Source organism: Dendrobates tinctorius, unplaced genomic scaffold, assembly GCF_039654945.1.
Source record: "Dendrobates tinctorius isolate UK_male_01 unplaced genomic scaffold, ASM3965494v1 ptg000263l, whole genome shotgun sequence".
NCBI lineage: Eukaryota > Metazoa > Chordata > Amphibia > Anura > Dendrobatidae > Dendrobates > Dendrobates tinctorius.
The window spans coordinates 8,142,501-8,167,182 of record NW_027361930.1 but is presented as its reverse complement, the minus strand read 5'-3'; the positions used below and the strand labels follow the sequence as shown (position 1 = coordinate 8,167,182).

At 43.3% G+C, this 24,682-nt stretch overlaps 1 protein-coding gene across 3 annotated transcripts in view; it reads right to left on the bottom strand.

Moving 5' to 3' along the window:
* Positions 1-24,682, bottom strand: part of LOC141069428 (S-adenosyl-L-methionine-dependent tRNA 4-demethylwyosine synthase TYW1-like) — a 452,148-nt gene that overhangs the window by 225,562 nt on the left and 201,904 nt on the right. For all 3 annotated transcript variants that reach the window (XM_073558957.1, XM_073558955.1, XM_073558956.1), the window contains exons 12-13: positions 10,844-11,021; positions 5,353-5,488 (exon numbers count right to left, since the gene is read on the bottom strand). In XM_073558957.1, the coding sequence (XP_073415058.1) occupies positions 5,353-5,488; positions 10,844-11,021 (314 nt within the window). The remainder of the gene's footprint in view (positions 1-5,352; positions 5,489-10,843; positions 11,022-24,682) is intronic.

Genomic DNA, 24,682 nt, shown 5'->3' with positions numbered 1-24,682 from the left:
CTTTCGGGGAAACAGTATCAGATAAATACAGGGCCTAACAACAGACAGCTGTCATAGGTCATACATCGTACGTCGTGTCCCAGTATTTGATGCGGGCACCGGGGGTGAGCCCGCATCTTTTACGGCACAAGATGGCTGTCTTGTGCCCCGAACAGTCGCGGGTAGAATCAGGATCCACCTGCGGCTGTTAACATGTCACATGATCACAAGGCGACGATGGGTTGGCATGACAACCACGAGTCAGCAGAAGGCCTCCGTGCTTACCACTGCAGATCTCCTTTGTAAGCTGGTCCGTGGAGGAGATGATGCAAGCGATCAGGTGATCGCAGCTTCAAGTCTACAACAAGGACTATTGAAGTAAAAAGTAGAAAAAAAATATAAAAAAAAAAAAATTTATATAAAAAGTTTAAATCACCCCCCTTTTGCTCCATTCAAAATAAAATAAAAATCTAAAATACACATTTGGTATCATTGCGCTCCTAAACAACCGATCAAAATATAAACTAAATTAATCAAATCAGTATAAGACGCAACGAGAACAAAAATCAAAAAGACAGAATTTTTTTCTGGGGTCGCCGCAACATTGCAATAAAATGCAATAACAGGTGATCAAAATATTTTATCTACCACAAAATGGAATCCTTAAAAACCATCAACTCAGCGCGCAAAAAATAAGCCCTCACCCAGCTCCAGATCCCAAAAAATGGAGATGCTACGAGTTTCGGAAAATGGCGCTTTTATTTTTTACCACTTAAAGAAGAACGTATATATTTACTTTCTGCAAACTTGTAATGACATGGATAATCATAACTGCAGGTCAATTTTAGCATTTAGTAAACATGGTAAAAAAATAAATAAAAATTGTGGAATTGCACTTTTTTTTGCAAATACACATGGTATATTTTCCCTGTTTTCTAGTAAACTATATGGTCAAATCAATGGGGACGTTCAAAAGTACAACTCGTCCCACAAAAAACAAGCCGTCGCATGGCCCCATTGATAAAAAAAATGTTATGACTATGAAGAAGGGGAGCAAAATTCAAAAACGCAATATTCCAAGGTTGTGAACAAGTTAAAGAAATTGTCCAGTACTTGATGGCCTATCCTTAGAATAGATCAACAATATCTGTTAGTCCGGGGTCCAAAACCCGGCACCCCCGCCGAACAGATGTGATCAGTGTCAGCGCCTGCCGGCGATGATCACTTGGCGAGCTGCTCCGTCTACTTGTAGTGGCTGCTGAAGGGTACTACACATATGCCTCCTATTCAAATCACTAGTAGTAGATGGAGCAGTTCGGCAAGTGAGTACATTCGTCTGGCGGCCGCTGACAAAAGCTGACCAGCAAGGGTGCTGGGTGTCGAACCCCTGACGATCAGACTTTCATAATCTATCCTAAGGATAGGCCATCAATGTAGAAGTAGCAGACAGCCTCTACGTACATGAATACATTTCAAATAAAAATCACTGCAGCTGACATTTGTCCACCTGCAGCCAGCCAATGACCCACAGGGCTGTTGAACATTGTCATTTCACCCCCAGTGAGAAACAGACTAGTGATGGGCGAGTATACTCGTTGCTCGGGTTTTCCCGAGCATGCTTGGGTGATCTCCGAGTATTTTGGCGTGCTCGAAGATTTAGTTTTCGTCGTCTCAGCTGCATGATTTGCGACTGCTAGACAGCCTGAATACATGTGTGGAATGCCTGTTTGTTAGGGAATCCCCACATGTATTCAGGCTGTCTAGCAGCCGCAAATCATGCAGCTACAGCAACACAAACTAAATCTACGAGCACATCCAAATATTCAGACATCACAGAGCATGCTCGGGAAAACCCGAGCAATGAGTATACTTGCTCATCACTAAAATAGACACTAAGTGTCTCTCATTGGGGTGCCTGGTCCCATTGTTCACAGAAGGAAGATGGCTCTTTGTACTTGATCTCTCAAAAACAAGCCATCACTAGTTAGCAGCTCTGGCAGCCAGATGCAAGCAATGTACAGAACTGAACATCACAGCTCCTTTCACTGTGTAGTAGCTGTTGCTGTGTGCTGAGAATCAGCCATTTATAGGCCATGATCTTCAATACTTACTACACACTAATGGCACCCACAAAAACCTAAGCAGTAGCAGCTACTGAACAGTGTGTGGACCTATACTGTCCCTGCTCTGTACACCTTCACATCTGGCCGTCGGGGCGATGGGTGTCCGATCCCCACTGATCTGATAAGCGATTCTAAGGATAGGCCAGCAATATCAAAGTAGTGAACAGCCCCTTCAATACTGACATAGTTCTTGCCAATGTGAAGAGGTTCAAGAGCATATTTAAAAAAATCAATTAGATAACATGCTGCTTATCAACGAAAGTGGTACTTTTTTTTTTATAGGAATCTCGATATATAGATTTTTTTTTCTCGACTCGGGACTGCCCCTTTAATCAAGAACATCCTCATCTGCATAAGAAAATGTACAAGACATGTAACAATTTCTTATGTAATTTTATGTGTTTTTGGCAATTTGCTTCTCTCCACCTACAGTTAAATTAGCTTTTCAGGCAGTTAAATCAATGTCTTGGTGAAAATAAAGTTAGACAGCGTCAGGCAGCCATAGATATAATGATGCATTTTGTAGCAGATGTCGGATGCTCCGCAGCCCGTGCCGTGCTGAGGAAATTAGCCTCCTTATGCTCATATTATCGCAGAATAAGCCGTGCACCTGCTCAGGCTATTGACCACTTCTACCTTTTCTGCTTACTTGGATAATCGGAACAGCAATGAAAATAAAAAAGAACTAGCATTGGCTTGCTACGTTAGAGTTATTGGAAAGCTTAGCACCCCACCAACAGCTGCAACATTCTCCCTAAAATTACAGAATATTCCAAATGTTTGCAACAAGACAATGGTAGGTGAAGACTGCAAACACAAGGCCAAAAGCGGAACTTTGTGCCTAAAAGCCACCCATGGCTCTTATCTAGGATAATGGAGAAGTGGGGTCATTGATAACTGCAGTTTACTAGATTCTGAAGCCATACATAGAATGATCTCTTATACAATACGAGTAGCAAAAGTCAAAAGTGCATCAGATTTGTCACAAGTGTGTGAGAGAAGCATATAAAAATATTATTTAAAGAAAAACATATGCCATGTATGAAGCAATAGAGTAAATTCATATTTTATGAGACAACCCTTCTAAAACCATGAATCTGGCAAAGATGGCTGTGTGTCCAGCGATCAGTCACTATACGGACAAAAGTATTGGACCCAGTGATGTGTCACTTACTAGGCTGTGTGTTGCTTTTCACTATAAATTAGTGCAGAAGATTATCAGTACAGGACTAGGCGTCTGGTGTCTCCCAGTCAACTGCTTTGTGTAACCCACCCACATCACGGATTAGCGGCTTTTTGTCACTATACAATGTACCCAGAAAGCTCCTAATCAGTGGTGTGGGCGGGGCATAGAGGGCTGAGCGTTCTGAGCAATGCCAAATCTGCCGCAGTGAAAACAGTAATTGTAGCAAATGACAGCATCCAGACTAGCAAGTGGCACAAGGTTGGAATCATGGTCTGTTTTCCTCTATCATGCTGTTTTTAGATTACATAGCAAAAACCTGGTGACAGATTGCCTTTCAGCTCAGAATCCTTCAAATGTTATCAGGCTCAATATTTTACATGCAATATTCGGCATGTAGCACTTCTAGGAAATAACAGCGCAGCATTTAGGGTATGTACATACGTTCCGGACTTGCTGTAGATCCGCAAGTGATTTACAGTACAATGTTATTCTGTGGGGGGAAAAATCTGCTGTGCACATGCTGCGGAAAAATCTGCGCGGAAATTAAGCGGTTTATTTTCCGCAGCATGTCAATTCTTTGTGCGGATTTCGCAGCGTTTTTACACCCATTCCATTATAGGAATCCGCAGGTGTAAAAACACAGGCCAAATCCGCACAAAAAATGCGTGGATTTTGACCTGCGGATTCTGCCAAGAGATGCAGATTACGCGCAGAAAATTCCGCACAGTAATCCACAACGTGTGCACATACTTTCAAAGCTTTGCTTTGAGGTTCTGGGTCGAAGGGTAAAATATCACAGCCTAGCTTTTCCACCATACACTATCAAATATTAAATATACTGTAGGTTCTCTCTGAATGCCCCATAACTGGACTTATTATGAAACAGTTAGCTGGCATCTGAATCTGACATTTTTGGTACACTATAAACAAGTGATTATTTGAAGACCTGTGCCTGTACTATAGGCACACGTGGCATGTGTGCACTGTGTAAATCCCTACATTTAGTGCTGTGCATCTAAGTTTTTTTTGGGTGATACTTTCAGCCACAATTATGATTTTTATGCAAGGCCTTTAAAACATTATACTTTACTTTAATGCAAAACTGCATAACTATAGGTGAGGCTGGGTTCACATTTGCGGTTGTGCCCGCAGAGTTTCTGATGCATACATCCGCATGCGTTGTGTTATCCTATCTTTAACGTTGTGGACGCAGGTACATGCGTTTTTATGCATTCAACCGCCTTTGCTTACGCATGCGCCGTTTCGGGCTGTGCGGCGGGGCACGGCTAACGCAACATGTTGCAATTTGAGGCGGCAAACTGCCGCCTCCAAACGCATGCAGACGGAATGCGCTTTGCGCTTGCATACGCAGGAATTTACATAAGACACGCCCATTGGGCATGGCTTGTGTACATTCAAAAATACGCCAGGAAAATAGCACTGGCCAATCGTCCGCAACCGCATGCATGCGTTTTTGCATGCGTTCGCAGTTGCGGACAATACGCTGCAGACTCAACCGCAAATGTGAACCTAGCCTGACACATTCATCGTTTGCCAGAGGGAACAGTGAAATGACAGGCTTTATTATTTTATCAGATTCTTTTTATGTCTGTCAAATACTGTTTGATATTGTCCTGAGCATAAGGGTTAATGAGAATTATTTATGACTCAAGTTTGTCATAAAAAATGGAATAGAAAGAAGAGAAAATAAATGCATGATTGCCAAGTACATGTATATTTCTAAAACTATACAACACAATAATATGAAATAATAATAATAAATGAGTGAAAAGCTTAATTAAAAGATATAGCCACCTAAAGTCTGCAGCACAAGACGACATTACTTTTTATGTTAAATCTAATACCAGACAGATTAACAGAAGAGGGCGATCTGAACATCTGGTCTATTTAGAGTTTGCTCCTTAATTAGGAAATTGCTTTAGAATTCAGCCATATAACTATGGTTATGCACAAAGATGCCAAGATGAGCAAGAAAACAGCTACTGCTATAAGCACTTACATTTGTGTCAAGTACCACACTGTTAATAAAACTCCACATTTTACCTTTTCTGCCAAAGCCGTCAAGCTGTCAAGAAACCTTTGCCAAAAATCCTTAAAGAGTGGGCGATCAATTTTCTTAAGACTGTCCTTAGTACTTGCATCCACACTCACATACAACTGCGTGACTGGCTCCAGAGACCTGACAACAACAGTGAAAATCAATATTACTACAAATATACAGAGCGCCCAATTACATTATGCGAGTTATTAGTCAATCATATATTAGATATTGTGAGGTTAATCCTTAAAGCCTCTTCAGCACAGGACAGGCTACACAGAAGAAAAAACATGCACGACTGATACAGGAGAAATAAGGGTTGACCCGACACCTAGTTTGAGAAGGCACAGGTACAGTAGTATATTTTATTATTTAAAGAGAAAAGGTGAGGACAATTAGGTGATAATGGAGGCACACCAGTCATAAAAGACCAAGGAGGCACGGGAACCAGGAAACAGTATTGTTAAATGGAATCCGACAGCAGGTTTTGCTATGTAATCCGACAGCAGCATGCTATAGCATCAGAGACCCCGATTCCAGCAATGTATAATTTAGTATACTGGGTGCAGTTGTGGTAGAATCAAATTTTTTTATGCTAAAGATTTAGCAGAGCTCAAACGCTGAGCCGTGGAGCACCCCATTCACACCACTGATTGGCAGCTTTCTATGTACACCATAAATGAATGCTAAAGCAATGGTGGGGGCATGGATGGACCAATTGGCACAATACATGGACCTATTGGCACACAAGTCCTCCAGTGATCATGTCCTGCTGACAAAATACTGATTTTATGGAAACAGCAAGACACAGTCTAGTAAGTGACATCGCTGTAATCAGGGTTTCTGCCCCACACCATGCTGCTCTCAGATTGTATTACAAAAACCTTCTAACAGATTCCTTTTAAAAGGAGACATCTCCCCATGACTGCCAGGTCTCTTGCTGCAATAACACAACTGTTGTACAACGCGTGAGGTCTATGGTTTGAGCAGCGTGAATGAGCGGACAGGTGCCATTTAAATCTACATGTGGCGGACACGCGGGGGGCCCATGCTTACTATTGCAGCCAGTAAGCAGCAAGAGCATAAGGCTGGCCGCTGGGCTTTGGTAGACTTAAAGTGCAGTCCTATCTGTGTTCCTGCTGTTGGGAGCCCGAGAAAGCGTGAAAGCCAGCCCAACATAGCACACTTTGCGCACCTGCAGCCACTCCTCCTACAGAGATGACTCTGCCTTGGGGAGGGAAGCAAGGGGGCGACAAACCAATTTTACAATTGTTCAGATTAAATCGACAGCCCTACATTGTACCTCATGTATGGAAACCCATCTTTATGCATTTACCAAATCTAAAATGTTAGTCCCCCCCGCACTACATATCCAGTACATTTCTGAGCGCTACATTACCAGAAGAGTGACGTTTAAAACATGAATAAAATAAAAATGACCTTGCTCAGATCAATAAGTCCTCAAAGCAATATCTCTGAAAGGAGCGCAACACTGTGTATAGTCCATTAGGATACAAAATGCATGTAGAAATCACAAACAGATTATTTGATTTATTCTGTCACCATAGCTGTAATAAGGAATGAAACATTTAAAGGAGGAAAGATGAACCCAAATATGTCCGAAATTCATCTCGGCAGCTCAAAGGAATCTGGAGGGTAATAAAGAGCAGGATTCAGAGGTTTCAATATTTTGCTATGAAGTTTACATTTGATCTTCACATAGAAGGGGATGGTTTATTAGCTGGATTTGTGCAAATATACATTACAAAGAAAGCCTTTAATTCTGTGTAATAAAAAAACACATTAAAATTCAGGAAGTAGTCTGGGAAATTTTACTTATTAAAGAACTTAAGTAGAAAAAAAAAAAAGAGGAGACTGGTACATAAAACAAGCAAAAAGCTGGGTTAGTGCATCACCAAATTAATTCTTAATGAACGCCAATACGCCTTTTTGCTGCTATGAGGATAATAGATTAGGGCCCCCCTATGGACAAAAATGCTTAACACTATAGCCGATATCATGCTGCATCAGCCAAAATCAGTGTAAGCACCAATACCAGACTGGCCAGCTGGCAATTCTGGTAAATGCCCAAAGGGCCTGTCTGGTCATGAGCCAGATTGTCTGCGACATTGTTATCAGAATCTGCATCCTCAAGACGCCTATACTGTTAATAGTTGGGATGGAGCACAAAGCCGCAGCCTCCATCACTTACCCCAGCAGGCCACGGGCATCCCTTCTGTCTGCAATCTGCCGGAGGGCCAGCGCCAACAGGGGACGACGGCGGTGCAATGACGTCACTGCATTGAGCTGCCAGCATCCACTGACAGAATGGATAGACGAGCAGACAGACACTTCGGAAATTGAGGTGTCTGGATTAAGCACGTATAGGGATTTTTTTTTTGGCAAGTTGTAGCGAACCATCACATTATATAGGATGCTGCGAGTTGGATCATCATAGTATGTAAGGGGCTGTTTGGTGGACTATCACAATATATAGTGTACTGTTAAGGGGACCATAATACTACATAGGGGGTTGTTGGGAGGACCATCATACTATATGGGGGACAGTGAGGTGGACAGTCATTCAATATAGGGGGCTATGATGTGAACCATCAAAACATAGGGGCTGTTGGAAGTACATCATACTACATAGGAGCTGTGAGGTGTACCATCATAATACATAAGTAGCTGTGGTGGACAATCTACTGTCTGGAGGTCAATGGGGTACATTATCCTTTGTTGGGGGCTGTGGTGACCATCATTCTGTATGAGATGGTTATGGGGGACATCACACTTTACATAAGGGGCTGTGGTGCCTCATACTGTATAATGGGGGCTGTGGTAGATACCATATTGTATCAGAGGCTGTGGTAACAATCTTGCTCTGTGAGGTGCTCTAAAGCATCATACTTTGTGTAAGGCTTGTGAGGCAATCATACTGTGTAAGGGGGTCATCATACTTTGGGAGGCATAATCATCTTTGGGGGTCATGAAAGGGGTATCAGTGAGTGAGACCACTTAGGGGCTTCAGTAGGGGTAAAATAACTGTCTTAGGCTGGTTTCACATTAACTTTTTTTGCGCAGCGCATCGTGCGTACCTATGTTTAACATGGCGTGCACATGGTCTTGAGTTTGCACGCATTCGTATGCATTTTCATGCGCATGCTTTTTTTTTCAAGGTGTGCGCCTAGGCGCTCCAGACGCAAACGGTTACATTTCTGGGTCCGCCGAAAGGCATCAAAAAAACCTATGCACACGCAATGCGACAAAATAACACATTACAGTCTATGGGAACGCAGACGTGCGCATGGACATACGTTCGTCTGCGTTTTCGTGCGCATGCGTTTTTGGCATAAAAATGTGTAGACACTGGTTTTAACCCCTAGAGAACGAATGCGCATTAAAAACGCAAACGCATGATGCGTTTTTTGCATGCGTTTCTACTGCGCACGATGCGATGCGCAAAAAAAACGCTAATGTGAAATTAGCCTAAGTGATGCAATACATTTCCTTTCCAGTTTCTTAAAATGTTGAGAGACATGCTGCTGTTTTACTGTGACGTGATAGGACTTTCTATGGGGCGCCAGGCATTTCCATGTACGCCCCTGCTCAGGATAATTATTACAATAAAGAGGCACTGAGGGTCATTATTATAAGGAGACCCAATGGGGGGTTATTTTAGGGGAAGCCATGATTCATTATTTTTATTAAAAACACCAGAGCAAAGTAATCCACACCACCAAGACACGTTTGATAACGACACAGCCTCCTTGTGCTAGGGCAACAGTCAGACTCTACACCTGAAAATCCTTTTTAGTGCTCATCCAAAAGAAAACATATGTAAAATCACCATGCGTAGAAAGATGAATGGCACTCACTGGTCAGGATACGAAACTTTATTGAAAAATCTTCAACAGGAGAATGGGAACAGAGGTGCAGGAATGATGACGGCTGTTTCGCGCACAGACGCGCTTCTACGGGTCACATTAAAGATTTTTCAATAAAGTTTCAAATCCTGACCGGTGAGTGCCATTCATCTTTCTACGCATGGTGATTATTATTAATATAAGAAAGCAGAGGGGATATTTTTGTTATAAGGAGGTACAGGGTCATTATTATAAGAGGTCAAGGGGCAGCATTATGAAAGGAGGCACAGAGGAATTATTATAAGGTATCACAAGTTGTGGTTTGTGTAGAGGTGGTAGAATGTAAGGAGGATCCTGGAAAATCAGTAAAGTGAAGATGTCTGTGCGTTATATTTTGTGGGGACGAGAACTGGATGGGATAAGAGGCCATGGTGGTCTGGACCCAATGCAAAGGAAAAATGAATGACAACAGCGAGAACGTCACTGATGAGAACCTGCATAATATACACATACCATACATCTAAAATAAAGCAAATAGATTACAAATTATATACATATACATCCTAGCATTTGTGTGGGTTTCCTTCAACACTACAAAGACATACTGATAGGAAATTTAGATTGTGAGCTCCAAAGTGGGTAGTAATGATAATGTCTGTAAACATATCAATACCCGAAAGCGTCCTGCCCTACTTTACTGCTCGTCTCAGAAAATCTAACTGGGGAGTGTATGTGCAGACCAGTGTAGATAAATGCAAACAAGACTGTAGAACCAAGATAGAGCAGTGTCAGAAAGTATGGCTGCCACTGGAATATGTCGGGGGGATCAACTTTCCTGTATCATCTATACGGACATGCAGGTCATAGGAAGCGGAATAAAAAGATATTGTGATATCTGCGATCCAAGGTTTTATTCTAGACATATCCATGTTTTTCTTATATTTAAATAGGCTATTCAGGACTATGGGTCTGCCAAGGAATCTGCCTCCAGAGCTTATTATAAATTAAGATGGGTGGGTGGGGGGGGAATTACCAAAGTGAAGTGTAATGGCTGCTCTCCTGATCTAACTGCAGAGTTGTGTGTGATTATAACTATCAGCAGGTTCTTCACAGATTCAGCTTTCATCCCACAGGTAGCCAGTGTTGCAACACAGCAGAGCTGTGAGAACTACAGCTGCTAAAGAGTTTGTTATTAGACAAAGTTCAGTTCTGTTGTTCTGTGTCAGTTACATGTCCAACACTGGTAATGCGCCCTATTACTTAAAGAAATCTCTGGAGACAGATTCTCATGCAGACCAACGTCCAGCCCATAGTTCTGAACAGCTCATTTTGATACAAGAAAAACAGATCTCTGGAACAAGACATCGGATAACAGATATCAAGGTATCATTCCTTTGACCTACAGCACCATATAGTCAACTTCAGAGGGATGATTCTACTGACAGATTCAGTGTAATGTTCACCATAGACAAATCGCAGTTAGCTATGTTCCCAAGTTACAAATGTTAAGCTAACACATTGGTCTATACACAAGACCATTTTAGCGTAGAATGAAAACATACTATTCCAAAATTCATTACAGCACATAAAATAGACATCATGTAAATTGAGAAGTGGAATATGTTAATACCTTATTTCTTCTGGAAATTGTGCATTTGTAACTAAAAAACTAGAGATTTTCCTGTGATGAAGTAGTTTTAGAAATCTGTTGATCTTGGGATACATTATTGGTTCCCCTACTAAAGACAATGCACAGTGCTTGATGGCCATGCCTTCCTCAAATCGATCAGCCTTCACGCCGGGTACCCCTGCAGGAAAAAGAAAACTATTAGCACAGTAAAAATACTGGCCTTTATCTATTGTAGGACATTAACTTTCCTCCTGAGAGAAGAACACAGTCTTTTGTCTAGTGCAACTTCTAGGTAACTACCCTGAAAGCAAATGTCCAAAACATCTCAAACGGTACATCAGCCATCTGACACCTATCAGTTCAGGGCTGCTTGACCGAGTTCTATGCAACACTCGGGACTACCAGTTCTCCTTGAAGAGATCACGCTGTTATACACTGGGCTCCCTAAATAAAAAGAAAGGTTTTAGAAACTTAGGCTCTCTCCATGAAGAAAACTAAACACACAGAAACCCATCCTACTAACCATCTTTTTCAACAAAAATGCTACATATAAACTACTGCGCCTAATATGCTTCTCAGTGATCATGTACACTAAATATTGGCATAATGTCCACATATAACTGAGCCATAAATTGAGACAAGCATAAAGTAGTGACAGATCCATACTCCAGCGCCTGTCTCACTTGCTTTAGCAATTTTTAGTTGTTTGTTTAGTTTTCACAAAATCACTCTTTATAGCTTGCAGTATGAGCGAAGCATTGGAATCCTCCCCGCCGTGTGAGCACTATAAAGTCCCCGATATTTAGAAGTTGTGGTTAGCCAAGTTCCAGCTCCTGCAGTTGATTGACTGCTTTCTATCTATACAGTGCAAGAGAAGAAAGCGGTTAATCAAAAGTGGGAAAAATCGTAGCTTCTGGGACTTGAAGGAGGTTTTATAATCTTCATTAATATGCACAGCTCCAAAGTGCAGGTAAAAACCGAAGGATTCTTAATTCAATAGTGTACAGCTCACTGCCCGGGTTACCGACCAGTCTGCAGTCTGAGTGACCAGTCACCTAGACAAGCAGTGTGCGCTGCTTTCAAGCTCTATGCGTCAGGGCCTGCTCATGCCGGTGTGAAGCTATCCAGATCGCTGGAACTTCAGTACCGCTGCGTTTCTCTCATGCTGTCTAGACAAAACTGTATGTGCTTGTAGCATGGGAGAGTGCTCAGTTTGGACCATGCTACTGCTCCAAAAAGTAAATCTTCAGGAGCGCACTGCCCCACCAGCAAAGAAGAAGCAAAGAGTAAAGGCCCCATCTCACATAGCGAGATTTTGTGATGCAACAGTGATCTCGCCTGCGATCTCGCTACATGTGACACGCAGCAGCGACCGCCCCCCTGCTGGATATCGCTGATCGTGCAGGAATGTCCTGGGCCATTTTTTCGTCGTCGGCGTCCCGCTGTCCAGCATGCATCGCTGTGTTTGATCGCTGGATCGTTGCTGCGTCGCTGAAGAGATCTGCCTGTTTGGCAGCTTACTAGCGATCATTTAGCGACGCACCAGTGATACTTACCAGGTCGTATCGTTGTCGGGATCGCTGGTGCGTCGCTAAGTGAAACGGGACCCCAAGATCTTGAAATGCGACATTATAAAAATGTTATATAAAGTGCTCTCCGGGAGAGAAACAAAATAGGAATCTTGTGGGTATGATACCTTTTAATGGCTAACAAATAGTGAATGTTGTTACAAAGCAAGCTTTCGGGACTGCTTACGTCCCTTCATCAGGCTGATATGACAAAATATTTGAAGAAACCATATTTATATACAGTTTAAAGCACAACATTTCAATAAACAATGAGCTTGGAGAATCCTTAATTAGGTAAGATTAGATAGGTAGTGTGAAAAGTTCTGTGAGATCAACGGGCTACTTGGAGGAGATAGCTCAGATATGGTAATGGGTCATAAAACCTTCTGACAAATTGAGTCCTGTGTGAATAGAATCAAAGATTGTAATGAATTTGTACTCCCACACTCTCCGATGTGTCTGTGATTTATAATTGCCTTTTAAAATGACAACTTTCATATTGCCTATGTTGTGTCCTGGATCACAGAAATGTTTAGCCACAGGTAAATGGTTTGTCTGTAATTGTATGACGATGAGACCTCATCCTTGCTCTCAGTCTCTGTCCTGTTTCTCCAACATAGAGGCCACCCACAGGACATATATTGCATAGAATTAAATACACCACATTGGAAGAGGAACATGTGAATGTCCCTGGGATCTTATAGTCCTGCTGTGTGTTGGGAATTTGGATTTTGTCTTTGGTCTCTATATGAATGCAGGTGTTGCATCTTCTCCCATTGCAAGGATATGTTCCTATAGGTGAATCTGAGGGCACTGAACTTCGGATAATGATGTTTCTTAGATTGGGAGGTTTTCTGTAACATAGCAAGGGGGGGGGGGGTCTTTGAATAGTGTTTTTAACCGGTCATCCTTGTGTAGGATATGGTGAAGTTTCTTAGCCATTTTTCAGAAATGTTACAGACAACCTCCCAATCTAAGAAACATCATTATCCGAAGTTCAATGAGAATGAGAATTGGCACAGATAAAAAAGTATTGAACACATGAAGACAGAGAGGTGCAAAAAGCCATGTAACACCATGACAACAGCTGAACTCTATCAATGAGAACGCAATCTTGCCACTTAGTGATAAATAATCAGCTTGTTCAACTAACAGCCTATAAAAACGTGTCACAGTCACACAAGAAAAATTTCATGATGTGCAAAACCAGTAAGCTGTCTCAAGACCTTCACAACCTTATTGTTGTGCAACATATGGATAGCATTGGTTACAGAAGAATTTTTAAACTATTGAAGGTGCCAGTAATCACTGTTGGGTCCATAATATGCAAGTTAAAAGAACATCATTTCACCATAAACCAGCCACAACCAGGTGCTATCCAGATGATTGTAGTCATACGAGTGAAAATAATTATCAGAAGAGTTGTTCAAGAGCCGAAGATAACCTGCACAGAGCTACAAGACTGCAGTGCTGAACAAAAAGCAAATCCAAGTGCGTTTAAAGCTTGCTCAACAACATTTAGACAAGCCAGGGAGATGCTGAGAATAAAGTCTGATTGGATCAGACCAAAATTGCACTTTTTAGATGTTTAGTGTCATGATCCAGGTTGGATTATGACAGATTTTGCACAAGTAATCTTTTTTTTTCCTTTAAGCTGTTTGCTTAAAGTTAGTTTTGCCCCCGGTGGCCATTAGGGTCATTACACTGTTATTGTTTCAGTTCTAGTTTTGCCCCCGGTGGCCGTTAGGGTCATTACACTCTGGTTACTTTAGTTTAGTTGCCCCCGTTGGCCGCTAGTGTTATTGCACGTTATAAAGAAGCAGGTGTGATTCTCTGGCTGCTACCTATAAAGGAGTAGCAGGTGGTCTCACTCACTGTTGGTGAAATTGCTCATTTCAACCAAGTCTGGTGAAGGAAGGAACTACAGAGAGGAGTTCCTGGCAGCTCAGGGGAGATCTGACGTAATAGGTTCAGGCGGAAGCTGAATTCAGGTGTCAAACTTCAGGGGTGAAGCTGAACTTTGGTGTTGTACTCTGTTGCTGGGAGCAATAGCAACAGAGCAAAGTTAAGTGGTGTTTTTCCCTGTTTGTTAGTTTCCTTGTGTGTGTATTAGTGCAGTGGTGGGATTAGTTTCTGCACCGTCCAATTCACTAAAAAGGGATAGGTGCAGGGCGAGCTAGGGATTTGAGGTATCCAGCTCGTCGCCAGGTGCGGAACCTGCCTAGGGATCATCAGGAGTGTAGGGACACTGACTCAGGGGAGTGCAGGAGGTCTCCATGTCCCCGTTACCTATTGCAGGGCACTCCATTGTAACGGTTTCCTCGGTGTTTCCCTTAACTCTGTTTAAATTCACCCTGCTGGAGGCGGTGTATCCAGGTTCACGGGTGTTATAGAAATTCGCCCTGCTGGAGGTGGTGTATCCAGTCACGTGACATTACATTTAGATGCCGTAGTGCACACCATGTAACCGAAGGATTCTTAATTCAATAGTGTACAGCTCATTGCCTGGGTTTACTGACTACTCTGCAGTCTGAGTGACCAGTCACCTAGACAAGCAGTGTGCGCTGCTTTCAAGCTCTATGCGTCAGGGCCTGCTCATGCCAGTGTGAAGCTATCCAGATTGCTGGAACTTCAGTACCGCTGCGTTTTTCTCATGATGTCTAGACAAAACTGTATGTGCTTGTAGCATGGGAGAGTGCTCAGTTTGGACCATGCTACTGATCCAAAAAGTCAATCTTCAGGAGCGCACTGCCCTGAGACCAAAATTGATCTTGTTAGATGTTTAGATGCAGTAATACACACCATGCTTTTGAGCAAAATAGGCACTGCATATCAACCCAAAAATACCATACCAACAGCGACGTTTAGAGGTGGGAACATCATGATGTGAGGCTGTTTTTCAGCAAACAGCATTGGCAAATGTCATAATTGAATGAAAGATGAATGGACAAATATACAGAGATAGGCTGGTTTCACATTTGCGCTTTTGTGCGCAGCGCATCGTGCGCACCCGTGCGCATGCGCACTATGCACCTATGTTTAACATGACGTGCGCATGGTCTTGCGCACACTTGCGTTTTCGTGCGCATGCGTTTTTTTGTCTTTTGCGCCAGGCGCGCCAGACGCAACATGTTGCATTTTTTGGTGCAGCAAAAAAACGCATGTGCTCGCTTGCGCACGGAATGCGCAAAAACAACACATTGAAGTCTATGGGAATGCATGCGTGCGCATGGTCTTGCGCACGGTTGCGTTTTTTTGCGCATGCGTTTTTGAGTTAAACAAATCTAGAATGTTCTCTAGACAATGGAAAAAATGTCACACCTAAAAACGCATGTGCACAAAAATACGCAAACGCATGTAAAACGCAAGCAACGCTGCGTTTTTTTGACGCATCAGCGTGCGCATGACGTTAAAAAAACGCGCGTTTGTTTTGCGTTTTTCTTTGCGTTTTTTATGCACACGATGCGCTGCGCAAAAAAACGCTAATGTGAAACTAGCCATATTCTTGATAAAAATCAGCTACCATCTACCAGAATGATGAAGATGAAATGAGGGTGGACATTACAGCAATATAATATTCCCAAACACATAGCCAATGAAACACTCTTGCTTTCAGAGAAAGAAAATAAAGCTGCTAGAATGGCTGAGACAATCACCAGGCCTGAATAAAGTAGAAAATTTATGGAAGGAACTAAAAGCTCATAGTTCATAGAAGGAGCGCACAGAACCTTTAGGATTCGAAGAGTGTTTGTATGGAAGAATGGGCCCAAATCACACCTAAGCAATGCATGACACTAGTTTGAACACACAGGGGGAGTCTTGAAGAGGTCACCAACAAAGGCTTTTGTAGGAAGTATTACGGTAAATAAACTTCAGTAAGTGTGCAATATTTTTCCCTGTGTCATTTCTCATTACGCAAATTGCCTCCGCATAGAGGAAGACGACTAGAACTTTAGTGCCATTTATTGGAAGTAGCAATCCTAAAAATCATAATCAACTATTTAACCGATTCCAAACGTGCCTTATATACGGCGCCGCAGGAGCAGGGTTCCAGCAAACCATTTACATTCGGCGTCGTGATAGCACAAGCTCATGATGAGTGCCACCAAACCAAAAATTAAATTTGCAGACACTGTTTTGGGGTATTGCCCCTTGTCAGTGCAAAGTATGAGAGGCTTAAGACTGGGATCTAAGGGGTAACTTTTGTCCTTGTGGAGTGTGACAAGTCAGGTCTGCTTCTTCAGAGAGGGCTCAGGCAATTGGCATAATTAATTTCCCCGAGGAGCATGCATGGCATACAAGTCTCCTCACTCAGACATGTCAGGCCTCCCAGCTCCAGGAAGGCATCCTCTTAAAATCCTAAAAAAAGCCCACATACTAGCTTGAGGGACAGACCAAACAGCGGGTATACTCATCTGATCATCTGCGGCACGGTCAGAAAGCTTCCCTGCAAACTGACAACAGATTTCAAGAGGGGAAAGACACCTAAAGCCCTAGAGCGGGAGACACAGGATGGCGCTGACACATGAGCGGCAGGAAGATCAAGCCGAGCTTGGAACAGACAGAAACTGCAACCAGGCTTGAAAGGTTTGCCAATGCAAGTGTGGGGGGGGGGGGGGGGGGGGGGGAGTAGGTGTGGTTAGAGAAGCAGCAAGAAGGATATACCCAGACCCAAACTCGTTCTCGCCTCTGCTCCATCTTGACCAGCATGAGCCCAATTCAAAGGAGACGTCACATTAAAAAAAAATAAAAGACAGGGGGAACCTGTGATGATCCCCCTGTAAACAGCAAAACAGATAAAGTACCCACACTTAAAGGGGTTTTCCTATGAACAGGATTTTAATCAATAGATCTTGGAATAATAATAACTGGATGTGTTTAAATAAAATGTGCCTGTGCTGAGATAATCTTATAACTGTGCCCCTGCTGTGTACTGTGTAATGGCTGTGTCTGACTGTATAGAGACATGGTCTGATCACACCACAGCACCAGGGCAGGGGAGGAGGCAAGAATATACTTATACTAATATTACAGCAGATTCTGCTTTAGAAGCAAAGCATTGTTTAAACACAGGCAGGGAAATGTTTTACCTCACAGAAAGAATGAGCTGTGATCCCCTGCTGTAATATCTGTATCCTCTTTTGCATCCTCACTTGCCCTGGAGCTGTGGTATGATCAGACCATGTCCCTGCACGGTCAGACAAAGCCACTACACAGTACACAGCAGGGGCACATTTATACATCCAATTGTGAATATTATTGTTCCAAAATCTATTGATTAAAATGTACTTTGTTCATGTGAAAACCCCTTTAAGGACACTACGTATGCTACTGGGTGATGCAGCAGCTCCCTCTCATCACTGGTGCTGCAGATGCGAGAAATTAAGAGACATGCGCTATATCTCAGAACCACAGCCCATGAAGAAAGGGTTAATGAAACAGAGGACACTAGTTCCTATAAGACAGGATGTGTATCAGCACAGGAAAGCTTTAGGAAGCATTGCAACTTAAACAGGACATAGAGAACCATCTCCATAGGCCTCTTTCACACTTCCGTTTTTGACGGTCAAAATCCGCCAGTTTTTGAAAAAACCGGATCCGCCATTTTTTTTTGCGGATCCGTTTTTTTCCCCATTGAGTTGCATTACCGGCGGATCTTGACGGATGGCCATCCGTTGGACCTGTTTTTTTGCGGATCCGCCAAAATGTTTGCGTCCGCCAGCATGCCTGGACGGACTCTGCAACTTTTTTTGGCTGTAGGATCCGCATTTTACAGTGCGCATGCCAGGAGAAAGGAAGTCAGCCAGAGATTTAACCCTGAAATCCTTTCTGGCAGTGGAAAAAAAAATTCTCTCTCTCGGACTGCGGTTCCTTTAAAATTCTGCATTCAACGGATCCGTCAAAAAAACGGTCCGGTGGCATCCGTTTGCATCAGTTACAAACGGATCCGCTTTCCACCATTTTGGCGGATTTTAACTGACAAGAAAAAACGGAAGTATGAAAGAGGCCATAGGAACAATAACTGAAGGGGCTAGAACTACTGAATTTTTTGAAGCCTGGATGCTTAAGGAAAGGAAACCTTAAGTGACATTTTGCTGTAGAGAGGGCGCATTGTGTCCCGACCAGACTATTTACTCCTGGAAGCCCTCCTCGAACAGACCTTGCTAAAGTACTCTACTACAGAGATGGAGACAACATAATGCGCAATTCTTGAGATAATCCTGACCTCTGCATAAATCGCCAAAAGATCTGTATATCCGGATTACTCTTTAAAAGAACAAAAAGAAGAGCCCAGTTCCTGGACATCAAAATGAATCCGCGATTTGTGGGAATTTCCTACTCCATGCTGTATCCAGCTCGTCCAAGCATTGCTGCTATGAATTCAACATTTTTATTTCATTCACCTAAGGATGCTCTCCTATCACTGGACAGACACTGCGGGCATAAAGGGACAGACATTGTAGAGGCCTGTCCTGTTTAGTAGCTTTGTTGATGGAATAACTCAGTTTCCTGGGCCAGAATATGTTTTCACTGGAAGAGATGAGATTGTTAAAGGGCAAATTTGCAGTTATTTGTGTTAAAATTCACAGTCAATTGTTGGGTGTAGATAATTGTTAAAAACGGATGACAAATCAGGAGGACTTTAGCCTCCATCTGCCCCTTCTGCGGTCGTTTGTTACATCAAAAGTTCTGTACTGGACACTAGTCCTTTTGAGAGCAATTACAGGGGAATGGGTGAGGGGATAAATCCAATTTTAGCTCTAACAATTTATGTTCAGGGTTCAATATGGTAGTACCGGGTCTCAGATTATTAATGTAATGAGGAATGAAATGGTCAAACCTGCCTTCCCCATCGGTACAGATGGAGTGTCTTTACCAAAACACCTCTATTGCCATGGTCAGAGTGGAATGTCTAGGAAACATCAAGGTTAGTTACCCGAAGGAGTTTTTTCCTGAACCCATGACAGCACACTTGAGAAAGGGATCCACCCCATAAGGACAGGAAACTGTTATGAATGAGTCACCGTAGGAGGCAAAAGCAGAAATACAAGCTAAGTCCAGAAAACCAGAGAAGTTGGCAACTATCAGATTGCAGACCCCTGAACCTATCAACACAACTAGCAGTAGCCGTGGGGGGTTCCTACGATGCCCTAGACCCCTCGATCACAGCCGGAGAATTACATAGGCCTAAAGAAAGAAAGGGGAAATCTAAACTGCCCCAGAGCAGACCCCAAAGCAATAGGCAGCCCCCAACATATAATGACGGTGAAGCAAGATGAAAATACTAACACAGACAGAAAGATAGACTGAGCAAAGACGGGGCCCAAAAACTACCTAGATAGGAAAGGACAGGAAGGCTGCTGTCTGCAATCTGCCAAAACCCTATCAAAGACATAAGCCAACAAGCTGATATGAAAAAGGCCCTGAAGCAGCTAGGCTTCAAAAACTAAATCAGCACTCAGGTATTTTCAGAAGACAGAGCTAAATGAATTCAGCACACCCCAGCAGGGAATGGCAGAAATCCAGAAAAACAAAGCAAAACAAGGTCAAGCACCCAAGCAAAAGGCCGAGCAGCAAACTTAGCTTTAGAAGAGCAGGAATTCAGTCTGGTCTCCAAGGATCCCACAGAGAAATCACCCGCAGGGCAGAATGGCGTCGGCAGCCTTATATCCAGTCAGTAACTCCACTCAGCCAGTCATCATCATCAGCCTCAGGTGTTTGATAATCAGGCTCACTACCTTTCTTTACCAGAAGAGGGAGTTCCTCGGGCCTCAGTAATGAAGGGGAAAATGAACTCACAACAGTACCTCCCCCTTGAGGAGGGGTCACCGAACCCTCAACTACGCCACCAGGGCGATCAGGGTGAGCCCGATGAAAGGCACGCACCAATCTTTTGGCATGAATATCAGAGGCAGAGACCCAGGAATTATCCTCCTGACCATAACCCTTCCACTTAACCAAATACTGGAGTCTCCGTCTAGCCAGACAGGAATCCAGTACTTTCTCTACCTCATATTCCATGTTACCTTCAACCAATACAGGGTCTGGAGGTGCCACCCCCGGAACAACAGGTTCAACAAACCTCTTCAACAAAGATTTATGGAACACATTATGGATTTTAAATGTGACAGGAAGAGCCAAACCAAAAGAGACCGGATTCATAGCAATATTTTTTGATGATAACCACACCATATCACCAACCTTAAACTGGGAACCAATGGTCCTATGTCGGTTGGAAAACCGCTGGGCCTTTTCCTGGGAGAGAGATAACTTATCCACCACTTGGTCCCAGATCTGGTGCATTTTCTCCACCACAGTGTCAACACCTGGGCAGGCAGAGGGCTCCACCTGCCCTGAAGAAAATCGAGGATGAAACCCAAAGTTACAAAAAAAAAGGTGACATCAAAGTGGCAGAACTAGCTCTATTATATAAAGCAAATTCGGCCAAGGGCAAAAATGAAACCCAATCATCCTGATCAGCAGAAATAAAACATCTCAAATATGACTCCAAGGTCTGGTTTGTTCTCTCTGTCTGCCCATTGGTCTGAGGGTGAAAAGCAGAGGAGAAGGACAACTGAATTCCCAGCCTGGAACAGAAAGTTCTCCAAAATCTAGACACAAACTGGACTCCTCTGTCAGATACAATGTTCTCAGGAATCCCATGCAAACGAACCACCTGTTGTAAAAACAGGGGCACCAACTCAGAGGAAGACGGCAACTTAGGGAGTGGTACAAGATGAACCATCTTAGAGAACCTATCACAAATCACCCAAATAACAGTCATCCTCTGAGAGACAGGCATATCAGAGATGAAATCCATTGAAATATGGGTCCATGGCCTCTTGGGGACAGGCAAAGGCATCAACAACCCACTAGAGCGAGAACACGATTTAGACTGGGAGCACGTCCCACAGGACTGCACAAAATTCCTGACATCACGAGACAAGGAGGGCCACCAAAAAAACCGACTCACCAGATCTCTAGTACCAAAAATACCTGGATGACCAGCCAAAGCAGAGCAATGAACTTCAGACATCACTCTCTTCTTCCACTGGTCAGGAACATACAACTTTCCACTGGGACAACGCTCAGGTTTGTCCTCCTGGAACTCTTCCAGAGCACGTCTCAAATCGGGCGAGATGGCAGAAAGAACTACCCCTTCGCCTAAGATGGTAGCAGGCTTGGTCACCACAGGAGAATCAGCAAAGAAGCTCCTAGAGAGGGCGTCTGCCTTGACATTCTTTGTTCCAGGAAGAAAAGAAACCACAAAATCAAAACGTGTAAAAAACAAGGCCCACCTAGCCTGTCTAGGGTTCAAGCGCTTAGCCGACTCTAGGTAAATCAAATTCTTGTGGTCAGTGAGGGCCACGACTTGATGCTTACCTCCCTCCAACCAATGTCTCCACTCCTCAAATGCCCATTTCATGGCCAACAGTTCCCTATTCCCCACATCATAGTTACGTTCAGATGGAGAGAACTTTCGGGAAAAGAAAGCACAGGGATTCATTTTAGATGTTACAGGATCCTTTTGGGACAAAACAGCTCCTGCACCAATCTCAGAAGCATCCACCTTTACCTGGAATGGAAGTGAGACATCAGGTTGCCGCAAAACCGGGGCGGAGGTGAATCTTCGCTTCAGCTCCTGAAAGGAAGAAACAGCCTCCGGAGACCAATTTAACACATCAGCACCCTTTTTAGTCAAATCAGCCAATGGCTTGGCAATACTAGAAAATTTTGCTATAAATTTCCGATAAAAATTAGCAAAACCCAAAAACTTCTGGAGGGCCTTCAAAGAAGTGGGCTGAACCCAATCGTGAATGGCCTGTACCTTGGCCGGGTCCATTTCAAAATAGTTGATGGGGACAAAATAAATCCCAAAAAAGAAATCCTCTGTACTCCAAAAAGGCATTTAGATCCTTTGACATACAGGGAATTCTCCCTCAAGATCCGGAACACAGTCCGAATATGTTCCACATGAGAATCCCAATCCTTGGAGAAGATCAAAATATCATCCAGATAGATAATCAAAAATTTATCAACAAAATCTCGGAAAATATCGTTCATGAAGCACTGGAAGACAGAAGGGGCATTAGTGAGCCCAAAAGGCATCACCAGGTACTCAAAATGTCCCTCCGGAGTATTAAACGCCGTCTTCCATTCATCCCCATGCTTAATGCGAATAAGATTATACGCCCTCCTGAGGTCAAGCTTGGTAAACCAGCAAGCACCTTTAACTCTGGAGAATAGATCAGAAATCAGGGGTAACGGATACTGATATTTAACAGTAATTTTGTTGAGGGCACAATAATCAATACAAGGTCTTAATGATCCATCCTTTTTGGCTACAAAAAAAAAAAAAACGGCACCTAAGGGTGACGAGGATGGTCTAATATGACCCTTCTCCAACGCCTCCTTAATATAGGATCGCATAGCCTCGTGCTCGGGTACAGATAAATTGAAGAGCCGACCCTTGGGAAATTTACACCCCGGGCTCAGTTCAATTGCACAGTCATAACTCCTATGAGGAGGCAGAGACGCAGACTCATTCTCACTAAAAACATCATAAAAGTCCGCCAAATAATCAGGACCATCATGCGACTGAGGAGAGGTGGAAAACACCGGAGCCTCACTAAAGGCACACTGACAACCCCAACTCACCACAGTCACAGATTTCCAATCCAAAACTGGATTATGAATCTGTAACCAGGGAAACCCCAGAACAATAGTATCATGCAGATTATGCAACACCAAAAATCTGCAATTTTCTTGATGGTCTGGGGCGACCCGCATTACCACCTGGGTCCAAAACTGGGGTTTATTTTTAGCCAAAGGAGTAGCATCAATCCCCCTCAAAGGGATAGGCGTCTGCAGAGGTGTCATCGGAAATCCACAACGTTTAGCAAAATCCAAGTCCATTAGGTTTAGGGCTGCTCCCGAATCTACAAAAGCCTTGGCGGAAAATGTGGACAGGGAGCAGATCAGAGTAATAGCCAGAAGAAACTTAGGTTGAACACCCCCAACAAAAAAAGTGTGTGCAAAGCGTTTCTCTCGTTTAGGACAGACAGAAATAATATGCGAGGCATCTCCACAGAAAAAACACAACTTATTACGCCTTCTGAACTCCTGACGCTGCGCTCTGGAAAAAAACTCTATCACATTGCATAGGTTCAGACATTTGTTCAACAGGTGGCAACACCTCTCGTGCAGCTTTGCGTTCGCGCAAACGCCGATCAACCTGAATGGCTAATGACATAGAATCGTCAAGACCAGAGGGAACAGGAAATCCCACCATAGTATCTTTTACGGCTTCTGACAACCCCTTCCGAAAGAGAGCAGCCAAGGCATTATCATTCCAGGTAGTAAGTACTGCCCACTTTCGGATTTTTTGACAGTACAATTCTGCAGAATCACGACCCTGGCTCAATGCCAGCAGGGTCTTTTCAGCCTGATCAATGGCATTAGGTTCGCCATACAACAACCCCAAAGCTTGAAAGAATGCGTTCACATTAGTCAGAATAGGATCATCTGGTTTCAAAGAAAACGCCCAATCCTGGGGATCGCCACGCAGCAAAGAGATGACAATTTTAACCTGCTGCGCGGAGCTCCCTGACGAGTTAGGCTTCAAGGCAAAAAATAATTTACAATTATTTTTGAAATTCAAAAATTTAGACCGATCCCCAAAAAATGCATCAGGTGTAGGAATCTTTGGTTCAGCAGCATGTGAATGAGCAAGGTAGGCGGAAATTCCCCGCACTTCCACAGCGAGCTGCTCCACACGATCAGACAATTGCTTTATCTCCATTGAGAGAAAAAAAAAAAAATTCCCCCTACGGCCTCAGATATAGAGGAAAAAATATACACACTTTTTTTTTTCTTTTTACAATTCTTTCCTGCTATTGAGTACCCTAGGATCTGCGGTATGGCGGGTGATTCTGTTATGAATGAGTCAACGTAGGAGGCAAAAGCAGAAATACAAGCTAAGTCCAGAAAACCAGAGAAGTTGGCAACTATCAGATTGCAGACCCCTGAACCTATCAACACAACTAGCAGTAGCCGTGGGGGGTTCCTACGATGCCCTAGACCCCTCGATCACAGCCGGAGAATTACATAGGCCTAAAGAAAGAAAGGGGAAATCTAAACTGCCCCAGAGCAGACCCCAAAGCAATAGGCAGCCCCCAACATATAATGACGGTGAAGCAAGATGAAAATACTAACACAGACAGAAAGATAGACTGAGCAAAGACGGGGCCCAAAAACTACCTAGATAGGA